The 12,420-nt window shown below is 49.1% G+C and overlaps 1 protein-coding gene across 1 annotated transcript in view; it reads left to right on the top strand.

Moving 5' to 3' along the window:
* The window catches only part of LOC135879496 (dedicator of cytokinesis protein 2-like), a 334,214-nt gene that overhangs the window by 35,943 nt on the left and 285,851 nt on the right, over positions 1-12,420 (top strand). The window contains exon 11 of the mRNA XM_065405506.1: positions 6,367-6,442. Coding sequence (XP_065261578.1) covers positions 6,367-6,442 — 76 coding nt within the window. The remainder of the gene's footprint in view (positions 1-6,366; positions 6,443-12,420) is intronic.

The raw sequence follows: 12,420 nt of genomic DNA, 5'->3' as shown, positions 1-12,420 counted from the left end.
GCTCTGGGTGGAGGGATATCTGTGGGGACCGGCTGTGGGGATAGTGCTGGGCGGAGGGATATCTGGGGACTGGCTGCAGGGGTAGCACTGCTGGGCGGAGGGATATCTGGGGGCTGGCTGCAGGGGTAGCGCTGCTGGGTGGAGGGATATCTGTGGGGACCCGCTGCGGGGGTAGTGCTGGGCGGAGGAGGGCAGGGCTGGATCTAGCGTTTTTGCCGCCCCAAACACACACACACCAAAAAAAAAAGCTGCGATCACGATCGGCAGCAGCTCTACCGCTGCTTCATTCTACGGCGGCAATTTGGCGGCAGGTCATTCGCTCCGAGAGGGAGTGACAGCCCCGCCGCCGAATTGCCGCTGAATGGCCGGATGTGCCGCCCCCTCTTCATTGGCCGCCCCAGGCACCTGCTTGGTACGCTGGTACCTGGAGGAGGGATATCTGCGGGGAGTGGCAGAGGGGATAGCGCTGGGCGGAGGAGGGATATCTGTGGGGAGTGGCTGAGGGGATAGCGCTAGGTGGAGGAGGGATATCTGCGGGGAGTGGCTGAGGGGATAGCGCTGGGCGGAGGAGGGATATCTGCGGGGAGTGGCTGAGGGGATAGCGCTGGGCGGAGGAGGGATATCTGTGGGGAGTGGCTGGGGGATAGCGCTGGGTGGAGGAGGGATATCTGTGGGGAGTGGCTGGGGGATAGTGCTGGGCGGAGGAGGGATATCTGCGGGGAGTTGCTGAGGGGATAGCGCTGGGTGGAAGAGGGATATCTGGGGAGTGGCTGAGGGGATAGCGCTGGGTGGAGGAGGGATATCTGCGGGGAGTGGCTGAGGGGATAGTGCTAGGTGGAGGAGGGATATCTGTGGGGAGTGGCTGAGGGGATAGCGTTGGGTGGAGGAGGGATATCTGTGGGGAGTGGCTGAGGGGATAGCGCTGGGCGGAGGGATATCTGTGGGGAGTGACTGAGGGGATAGCGCTGGGCGGAGGAGGGATATCAGTGGGGAGTGGCTGAGGGGATAGCGCTGAGCGGAGGAGGGATATCTGTGGGGACCCGCTGCGGTGGTAGTGCTGGGCGGAGGAGGAGGGATATCTGCAGGGAGTGGCTGAGGGGATAGTGCTAGGTGGAGGAGGGATATCTGCGGGGAGTGGCTGAGGGGATAGCGCTGGGCGGAGGGATATCTGTGGGGAGTGGCTGAGGGGATAGCGCTGCTGGGTGGACGGATATCTGGGGGGACTGGCTGCGAGGGTAGCGCTGGGCGGAGGGATATCTGTGGGGAATGGCTGAGGGGAAAGTGCTGGGCGGAGGAGAGATATCTGTGGGGACCCGCTGCGGTGGTAGTGCTGGGCGGAGGAGGAGGGATATCTGCGGGTAGTGGCTGAGAGGATAGTGCTGTTGGGTGGAGGGATATCTGCGGGGAGTGGCTGAGGGGATAGCGCTGGGTGGAGGGATATCTGGGGGGAACCGGCTGCGAGGGTAGCGCTGGGCGGAGGGATATCTTTGGGGAGTGGCTATGGGAATAGTGCCGGGGGTGGAGTAGCATTGTCAACTCTCAGGATTATATCACAACTAGCAATTCTGGGTTTTTTTCCTTATCTGTTCCACGCAAACAATGAAAAGGCATCTACTCACAAATTTTCCCAGAGTTAAAAATGGCCACCACCTCCCAATGCTGCCTATGGGCTTGAAGCCAGCAAGATGCCTCCATTTCCCTATAGTCTCTGCTGGGGGAAGTGAGACTGCCTTGATAAAACTGGCTGCCACCTCCCACTCTTTGCAATGAGACTGAAGCCTTGCCCACAGGTATGATGGCTGACACTCAGTGGGCTAGACAGGACACAGGGACTGGGAGGAGCAGCAGAGAGCCTGTGAAAGGTGGGGAGAATGAGGAGAGCAGAGCACTGGGGGGAGCAGGAGGCCGATGTAGGGATTCCCCTGCAGGGGAATGGGGGCAGGGAGATGTAGGGGCAGGAGGCAGGCTGAGAAGGTGCAGAAGATAGTGGTGGGAAATGAAGGGATTGGATGACAGCTCCCCTGCCTGGATGTGAGCAAGTCCTTTTCAGGGCAGGGCATATGGCCAGAGCCTCAGGAGTGAAGTCACAGACCTGCCCTGCCACTGAACCTTGCCTTCACGTATGGCCCTATAGTGGAGAGAGGGTCCTGGGGCAGCAGGATGCAGAGGAATTGGGAGTTGCGGAGGTGGTGCTGCTGGGTCCCAGGTAGAAAAGTCCTGGAGCAGCAGGAGGCAAAGAAGTGTTGCTCCCAGGTCAATACAGTAATAGAAAATGGATTGCAGTTCCCCTATCTTAGGGGTGAGGAGAGGGTAAGTGGACTTTCCATCTGAGCAGCCAGGGAGAGGCATGCATTTTTATGTGCATTATAAGTTGAATTTTGAACCGAAATTATTACACATACATTGGTAGAAGAATAGAAGGGAGTTAAAAAGTCAAAAGATGGACTAAGAAACAATTTGATTTAAAAAAAATCATGATTTTTGCAGCCAATTTCATGATTTTTGAGGGTCTGACTCATGATTTTTGGTCTCTTGAGATTGGCAATACTGGTGGAGGGATAATGTTGGTGTGTCGCTGGAGAAATAGCATCAGCGAAGGGGTTATCTGTGGTGAATGGCTGAGGGGATAGCGCTGGGGGCAGAGGGATAGCTATGTCTACTTGTCAATGGCATAACATTGTGTATTGAGGATTGGTTGTGTTGGAACTGCAAGCTATCACTTTTGGGGGGTGGGGCGAGAAGGAGTTCCTGTGCACTATCTGGGCCTAGCAAGCAGCAGTCAATTTGCAGCCAGCCAGCCTAGAGCAAGCTGGGGTGAGTTGTGCCTCTGTTTTTGGGAGCAGCCTGCTTTGTCTCTCTTTGTTTTTGGATTCTTGTGTGTTATCATTTTGAATTCTAAGAAATAAAACAGTGTGACAGACCCAGACCAGTGGGGTACAGGAGTCTGGTAGAAGGCAAATATACTGGCCACTGGATGAACAATTTTCTGTTCCCTGAGTGACCAGAGCAGGGGCTGCCCTAGAGCAATTAGGAACCTGCTAGAACCAATTAAGACAAGCAAGCTAATCAAGACACCTGGAGCCAATTAAGAACTTTCTAGAATCAATTATGGCAGGCAGGCTAATCAGGACACCTGATTTAAAAAGGATCTCCCATCAGTTAGTAGGGGTGTGTGTGCAAGGAGTTAGAAGGTGTGCTGCTGGAGGAGTGAAGAGTTCAAGTGTGATCAGGCTTCAGGAGGAAGATCCTGCAGTGAGATTAAAAAAGGTGCTGGGGGAGGCCATGGGGAAGTAGCCCAGGGAGTTGTAGCTGTCACACAGCTGATATAGGGAACATTGTAGACAGCTGCTATCCACAGGGCCCTGGGCTGGAACCCGGTGTAGAGGGTGGGCCTGGGTTCCCCCCATCCCCTCCCAACTCCTGATCAGACACAGGAGGAGTTGACCTGGTCTGTGAGAAACACCAGAAGGGAAGGTCTAAATTGGAAAGGGATCTGGCCTGTCCCCGACCCACTAGGGGGGACACAGAGATTGTGGGGATTGTTCTCCGTTTCCCCCATGCTGGCCACTGATGAGGTTAGCTGAGTGGATGGCAGGTTTGAGCCACTAGCAAAAGTGGCCAAACTGAGGGCTGCCGTGTATCTCTGAGGCAAGCAAATCTGCCTATAAGCGCAGGACTCACCAAGGCAGAGGAGGAACTTTGTCACACAGTGTAACTATAATCTTCCAGCAAGCGAATTTCATTTTTCTATGTAACTTCTCTGTTGTTGATAAATTGAATAGTAAATTGCTTGACCTCACTTTGGCTCATTATGAATTATACTTGAGACCAAATAACCAATGTCAATCAGGTTTATTAATATGGTACAGGAGAATGGTTTTGTATATAACCTGTCTCTGAATAGCAGTCCTTTGCAGCAATGTTATATTCACCTTATGCAGCAGGTGCGCTCCCCAAGTTACACATTTCAGCTGGTATTTTATTTTTATATATATATATGTGTGTTTCACAAGTTACACATTTCTTTACACTTCATTAAAATCCAGCTAATCAGTTTGTTCCAGTTCCCTAACTAGCTGTTCTGTTTCTTCCTTATCTTTATTGTAGATCAGGGGTGGGCAAACTTTTTGGCCTGGGGGCCACATTGGGGTTCTGAAACTATATAGAGGGCCGAGTAGGGAAGCCTCCCCAAACAGCCTGGCCCCTGCACCCTCCCACTTTCCGCCCTCTGGCCCCCCTCAGAATCCCCGACACATCCAACCCCCCCTGCTCTTTGTCCCCTGACCGCCCCCTCCTGGGACCCCCCTGCCCCTAACTTCCCCCATGAGACTCCATCCCCTATCCAACCCTCCCTGTCCCCTGACAGCCCCAACGCCTATTCAGACACCCGCCCCCTGGGACTACCACACCTATCCAAACCCCCCCTTCCCCTGTCCCCTGACACCCCCCCCCCCCCCGGAAGAGACTTGTATACTCTTCAGGGATTAATACACCTCACCAGCCATTTGCAGTGACACTCACATAGCGTTGTCAAAACAGTCAGGTTTATTTGTCACCTGGCACACAGCATCAGAAGTCCTTAGATGAGCATAGAGAAATGAAGGTTAAAGCCTAGACCATTCTGGTTAGATAAGAGCCCCCAGCCAAGCCCCCAATCCATGTTCTGTTGGGTCAATGATTGCTAGGTGTCAGTGTCCTGGTGACCGGCTTTGCCATTGTCTTATCAGATTCTCCAGTGATATGGGATCAGCCTTGGCCAGTCCTTTAATGACTCATTCAGTTCAAACAGCTAGGTGACATTCATACCTATGTCTCTTAGCTTGCCCTGAGAGCAAACAGTCCCTTTTCCCCCCTACACTGGGTAGCCATGTGAAATATAGGGGAAACTGAGGTACACATAGGCATCATAAAAATATTACGGAAATACCCACTGTGGGAAAGTTGGACAGCAGGGCCGGTGCTGCCCCAAGCGCGCGCACACACACCAAAAAAAAAAAGAGCTGCGATTGGCGGCAGCTCTACCGCCGCTTCATTCTACGGCGGCAGGTCCTTCGCTCCGAGAGGGAGTGATGGCCCTGCCGCCGAATTGCCGCCGGACGTGCCGCTCCCCTCTTCATTGGCTTCCCCAGGCACCTGCTTGGTACACTGGTGCCTGGAGCCTGTCCTGTTGGACAGGCAGCTAATGAGAGGGGGCTGGCTTTCCCCCGGCAGGGCTCAAATTCACTAGAGGGCTGGAGCATCTTGCATCATTGTAAGATTGGCTTCAGCCTCAGCTAAAATGCTGTCACTTATGAAAAATTCACTAGTATTGGGAAAACATTGGGGGGTGGAGGGATTCTGTGGGGATAGTGCTGGAGGGCTGAGTGATATCTGTGGTGACTTGCTGGGGATAGTGTTAGGGGGAACAGGGATATCTGGGGTGAATTGTTGAGGGGATAGCATTTGGGAGCAGGCAGAAGGGGATGATAGTGAATTACTGGAAGTATAGCTTTTCTGGAAGTGGAAGGCTATCTGTGGTGAGTCACTGAGGAAAGAGGTATGACTCATCCTGATATAATCAGGCAAAAGGTGGTAGTGTGTCTGCACTGTTGTTAGGTGGATTTTTCAGTTCAGTATAACTAGCTGGATTGAGCTGACTTGATTGAGAACACCTTCTTAAATCTAAACAAGACCTCAGGAAAGTTGCAGTGAAACTGGGCAGTAGTTCTGGTTCCATTATTGAAGTCTTGCAGCTCCTCTTTCAGGGACAGTGAAGGAATTGATTAAAATCGTCCAGCCTGTGTTATGTAGGAGGTCAGTTTGGATGATCAAATGGTCCTGTTTAGCCTTAAAATCTATGATTAATAGGAAAACGGAGAGAAATCAGACGCAGAAAAGCCTCCTTCATCCTTTAGGGGCCAGTATAGTCTGGTTGTTTTCTAATGCATGAGACAGTCCTAGTTCTAAATGTTCCCATCATTGCGGCTCCCTGACCTCTCCCTGAGACACAAATCTAAGTGAGGAGCTATCTCCCTGCCAGGAGACTCTTCCTGGGATTCAGCCAAAATTTCCCCTGCTCATTTCTTCCTATTCCTTCTTCTACCACCTCCTCCCTGCACTTCTCAGCCAGATGTCTCCTCCATCCGAGAATGTGGTTTTTTTGCAGGTTCTTTTGTGGTTATCATGTTCTCTCACCTATTGGCAATGACAATAGCTCCAAACACAGATTACAGGTGCTCAGTAATGTCTGGCTGTCTCTGGTTGCTCTTTTCCCGTGAAAGCTCAGGATGAGTTGGAGATGGAGGGTGGTCATTGTGCCCTCTGGGTTGGTTCAGGATTGTCCAAAGGACCTTATGACCATAGGCTCCTGTCCCTTGTCTCTTACAGTGATGGACATTACAGATATCATCAAGGGAAAATGTGAGAGTGATGAGGACAAGCAGTACTTTATTCCTGTGCACCTGTGAGTAAAGCAAGCACTTGTGAGCAGAGAGGGAGGGGGGCTGCAAGGGTTGGGGATGAAGGCTGGGGTTAAGACAGATAGGACTTTCCATTCACTTGAGAAGAACTCAGCTGCAAAAAGGGGAGTGTTTCTGAGTCAACTGACAGTCTCCCTCTCTTGGGTGGGAAGGAAACACTGCCTATGGCCAGGAGAAGCTGAGCATAAGAACAAGGGTATACTAAATTGGCTTAAAAGGTGACATTCAAAACTGATCAAAGGAATTATCTTTCTTACTTTTGATTTCAGGATAATTAGATTGTGGAACTTATGGGCACAAATGTCACTGTGGCCAAGAATTTAGCAAGATTCAAATGGGAATTGGACATTTATATGGGTAACAAGAATATCCAGAGTTAATACACAAATTTTGTAAGACATATTAAACCTCGTGCTTCAGGGTTTGAGCAAATCTCTAACCAAAGGGGTTAAGAGGAGATGTAATGTTGGAGGCATATTTTCGCACATCTATTAATTCTTTTGAAACTGCTGGTGCTGGCGGCTGACAGAAATGGGGCTAGATGGATCACGGGGCTGATCCAGTCGAGCTATTCCTGTGTTGTTTTTCAAGTGCTTGTGCACATATATTTTCCATCCGATGCCTGTGCACACCCAGTGTACTCAAGACAGAGATTTTTCATAAACAGCATTGTCTGGGGATTCTGGGAACTGTCTGTGCCTTGGGTGTACTCATCCCTCCAACCTAGGCCATAAAGGGTGGGGCTGCCCGACCCCCTCTCAGTTTCTTTTCAATGCCTTGGCCTGTGATGCTCACTGTGAGCTCCACTGTGTGACATAAGCATGCCCAGAAGGCATATTACACCTGTGTCTGACCAGCTTCTCAATACTTAACCCCCGCCCCCCTTTGGTGATGTGTGGTCTCTGTCAAAAGCTAAGAACTAGCTGATCATCATCGTGGTTGTCAGTTGTATGTACAGAAAATGTTTTAAGAGATATGTAAAATGTAGAACATCATGTTCCAAAACTGGCAATAAGGTGGGATGGGTCTCAGAGCTAACTCAAGCAAGAGTGAGAACAATCGCCATCTTTCAACCCAGCCCTGTGTTTACAGTCTGGACCAGATGCAGGTCTGAGCATTTACAAAGACAAAAGAACCCCATGGAAAAACTCTGAATAGAGGACCCTCAGGGGCTGAGGTCAAGTTAATGTAACGCCCTGATTATGAAAAGAGACAAATAGTTTGGGACTGTATAGAAGAAGAAAGGGTACAAGGTGTTATCTGTTGCAAAGGGGCATTCTGCCAGCAGGAGTGTCTCATGAAAAGTGGATCCCAGCTCTCTGGACTGAAGAAAAGCTGCTCGGACTGACCAATGGGTGAGAAATACCTTATTAGACAGCAAAGGGACTTGTTAATAAGTATAGGCTGTAGATTGAGTTTTGTGTGTGTGTCTATATATATATATATATATATATATATATATATATATAGGTGTATATATAGGTGTATATATAGGTATATAGGTATATCTCCATATATCTCATAGAACTGGAAGGGACCCTGAAAGGTCATTGAGTCCAGCCCCCTGCCTTCACTAGCAGGACCAAGTACTGATTTTGCCCCAGAATCCTAATTGGGCCCCCTCAAGGATTGAACTCACAACCCTGGGTTTAGCAGGCCAATGCTCAAATCCTTTTACTTGCTTATATTTGAATCTTTAACTCAAGCTATGTTATATAAACTTCAGTTTGGTTTTACTATAGACCTGTCTAAGTGCCTTGTGCTCAGGAGAGTGTTGAATTGAGGTGAAGCCAGTAAACTGGGGTGTGCTGCTTCCACAGAGGCAGCAGATAGGTGTAGAATCATAGTTAGAAGGGACCACAAGGGTCATCTAGTCTAACCCCCTGCCAAGATGCAGGATTTGTTGTGTCTGACCCATCCCAGACAGATGGCTCCAGCCTCCTTTTGAAAGCCTCCGGTGCAGGAGATTCCATGACTTCCTTAGGTGTCTGTTCCACTGTCCTACTGTTCTTACAGTTAGGAAGTTTTTCATGAGATTTAATCTAAATCTGCTATGCTGGAGTTTGAACCCATCGCCTCTTGTCCTGCCCTCTCTGACAAGAGAGAACAACTTTTCTCCATCTTTTTTATGGAAGCCTTTCAAGTATTTGTAGACTGTTATCATGTCCTCCCTTAATCTCCTCTTTTCCAAACTAAAATATCCAGGGACTTCAATTCCATCCCTTTGATTGTTTTTGTTGTTTGATTCTGGATCCTTTCCAGTTTCTCTTCAGCCTTTCTATACAGCAGTGACCAAAATTGGGCACAGTACTCCAGTTGAGGCCTAACCAGCGCTGAGTGGAGCGGTACTATCATCTCCCATGACTTGCATGCTATACCTCTGTTAATGCAAAAAAAGCAAATACAATTTTGGGTTGCAACAGCTTTACATACATTGCGGGTGTCCAGAAGAAAAGGGACGGGGCATTTGAGTTGTCATGAACATACAGCTAAGGGTAGCATAGGTGGAATATAAGCTTAGGGGGGTCTTTCATGCAGGTCCCCACATCTGTACCCCAGAGTTCAGAGTGGGGAGGGACCCCTGACATGAGTATAAGAAGGTGGGGTGTATAAATTGCCAGCTGGCAGAAGGAAAGTGTGATGCTTCCGCTAGCCTGGAGTGGAGTGCTTGTGAAGCCTGCAGCTGGTAGCTTTGGGAGAACTTGCCCCAATTGGCACAGACAAGACTCCCTCATGCCATAAGCAGGTGGTAGTGATTCACCCCAGACACTTTGGTTAACCCTAAAAAGTGTCTCTCACTATTGATAAAGTAGTTTGCATAGTAGTTAGTGTTTAGATAGTGATTTTTTTTTAATGATGTTTCTTTTTTTTCTTTGTTTTTGTGAGAGATCTTATTCTGTCCCGTGGGTAGTATTTCAGTACCAAATTGTTGGTTTTTCTCAGCATGTCTGCTAAAAAATCACCAGGGTTTAAACACTGCCCATCATGTCAGGCTGATGTTTTTAAATGGACATAGATGGTATTTAGTTTATTTGGGAGAAGGACACATCCTGCTGAGGTGCGCGCTCTCTCTATATCTATCTATCTATCCTTCACAAGAAGAACCAAGGAAAAATAGAGATTAGGCTCTGAATGTACCCGATGGAGAAAGCCATGTACCCATACTTGGATTGTGGTTGTTTTGGTACCAAACACCCATATTATGAATCATCCAGAAGTATCCCGGCAGCCTCTTTATCTCCAGTAGCTGCGCTGATACTAAAGACTTGACCTGAGTGTGGAAGATATCCCCACAAACTACAGAAATAGAAGAGAACACCAGGCACGATCTCCAGGGCCATCTTCTAAAGCCCCAAAGGTCATTAAGAAAAAGGGCAACTCAAAGTCCAAGAGGGATGACATCTAACATCCATTCAGTCCACTAACATGCAACTCCAGCCCTGGCCAAGAATTTCTTTATTTGACATTAAGCTGCCTACCTCAAAATGCTCCATATTGCCACCTTCTGCTTCGATATTGGTAACTTTGGTACCATCTACACCCACACTGTTCAGCATCTGTGCTCCACTTGCAGGCCTGGTACTAATGACTCCTTTGACAGCCTATCTGGTGCCAACCTTCTTGGTAACGCTGTATTGGTACCATCGACACCACAAGCATTGATAGACCACCTCCCTCCCAGACTCCCCAGTTCTCTCCTTGTATCTGGGTGGATGTCAGTCAGGAGAACCAGTACTCACTTCAGTACCAGAGTTGCACCTGCTACTGATGAAAACATCTAACACTGTGCCTCCAGCTGATCTAACTGGCACAGCTCCTCGCAGATGAAGCTGGGGCGAGAGGTAGATACACTGGAGGGTAGGGATAGAGTCCAGAGGGACCTAGACAAATTGGAGGATTGGGCTAAAAGAAATCTGAGGTTCAACAAGGACAAGTGCAGAATCCTGCACTTAGGATGGAAGAATCCCATGCCGTGCTACAGGCTGGGGATTGACTGGCTAAGCAGCAGTGCAGCAGAAAAGGACCTGGGAATTACAGTGGATGAGAAGCTGGATATGAGTCAGCAGTGTTCCCTTCTTGCTAAGAAGGCTAACGGCATATTGGGCTGTATTAGTAGGAGTATTGCCAGCAGATTGAGGGATGTCATTATTCCCCTCTATTCGGCACTGGTGAGGCCACATCTGAAGTATTGTGTCCAGTTTTGGGCCCCCCACTACAGGGGGGAGGGATAGCTCAGTGGTTTGAGCATTGGCCTGCTAAACCCAGGGTTGTGAGTTCAATCCTTGAGGGGGTCACTTAGGGATCTGGGGCAAAATCAGTACTTGGTCCTGCTAGTGAAGGCAGGGGGCTGGACTCGATGAACTCGATGACCTTTCAAGGTCCCTTCCACTTCTAGGAGATGGGATATCTCTATTAATTTATTTAAAGGATGCGGACAAATTGGAGAGAGTCCAATGGAGGGCAATGAACATGATTAGGGGGCTGGTGCACGTGCCTTATGAGGAGAGGCTGAGGGAACTGGGGTTATTTAGTCTGCAGAAGAGAAGAGTGAGGGGGGATTTGATAGCAGCCTTCAACTACCTGCATCTACAGAGGATGCAGCTCGGCTGTTCTCAGTGGTGGCAGAACAAGGAGTAATGGTCTCACGTTGCAGTGGGGGAGGTCTAGGTTGGATATTAGGAAACACTATTTCACTAGGAGGGTGGTGAAGCACTGGAATGGGTCACCTAGGGAGGTGGTAGAATCTCCATCCTTGGAGGTTTTTAAGGTCAGGCTTGACAAAGCCCTGGCTGGGATGATTTAGTTGGGAATTGGTCCTGCTTTGAGCAGGGGGTTGGACTAAATGACCTCCTGAGGTCTCTTCCAACCCTAGTCTTCTATGATTCTACCAGATTTCTTATTGTCTTCTGACTCCGGGAGCAGCAATGAGGGCTCTCTGGTGCCATGTTCAGGTTACAGTTACCTTCTATAACTCTGGGCATGACTTCAGAATGGAATTGTACCATTCTAGACACAGATCCCTTTCCAGGTATATTAATTCTCAGGGACCCCCCCTCGTTGGCCTCTGGTACTGTATGCCTTATTGGGCACCTTGGGATATTGCCTACTACACCAGAACTGCCTCAGTACACAGTTGAGGCCTCAGTCTCCTCAACCCCAATTGACTTAAGAAATTCCCTCCACCAACTGCCCAACCCCCTCAGTCGCCTGTTTCTGAAGTGCAGGGAGAAGATGAGCTTCAGGCTGATCAGCACTGGATGCCAGCTCCCATCTCATCCTCATCCCCTGATGAGGCAATTGCTCCTGACCCTAGTCCACCCATACCAGAGGACTATAAAGCATTCCAGGAGCTAATGAGAACAATAGCCACAACATTGGAGCTGCTGTTAGAGGTTGTTCAGGAGAACCTGTAAGGATTTGTGGGACTTGAACCTGGATCTGTGGCTTGGCGGTGCTTCCATGCTGCCATGGCAGAGTCACTGTGGGAAGTGTCGCCTGCAGTAGAGTTGACCAACAAGCCCTTCCCATGACCACTGGTTGGTCCAGACCTACTATGGGACAGAGTAGGCCTATTACTCAATGAGGAGGGAAAGACACTGCAGAGGATGTGAGGGAGATTCCCACACTTGAGCTGTTCTTTTTAGGTGACAAATCTGAGGAACCGTCCCAGACTGAGGTGTCAGTAGAGGAGGATTTTGAACAAATTGATCAATTAAACAGTAATAAATCACCAGAACTAGAGGGTATTCACCCAAGAGTTTGTAAGGAACTTAAAGATGAAATTACTACTAACTGTGGTATGTAACCTATCATTTATTATAATAATAATAATAATTAATGGAGATATCCCATCTCCTAGAACTGGAAGGGACCTTGAAAGGTCATCGAGTCCAGCCCCCTGCCTTCACTAGCAGGACCAAGTACTGATTTTGCCCCAGATCCCCAAGTGGCCCCCTCAAGG

This window comes from Emys orbicularis, chromosome 5 (genome assembly GCF_028017835.1).
Source record: "Emys orbicularis isolate rEmyOrb1 chromosome 5, rEmyOrb1.hap1, whole genome shotgun sequence".
Taxonomy (NCBI): domain Eukaryota; kingdom Metazoa; phylum Chordata; order Testudines; family Emydidae; genus Emys; species Emys orbicularis.
This window is presented reverse-complemented; position numbering and strand designations above follow the sequence as displayed.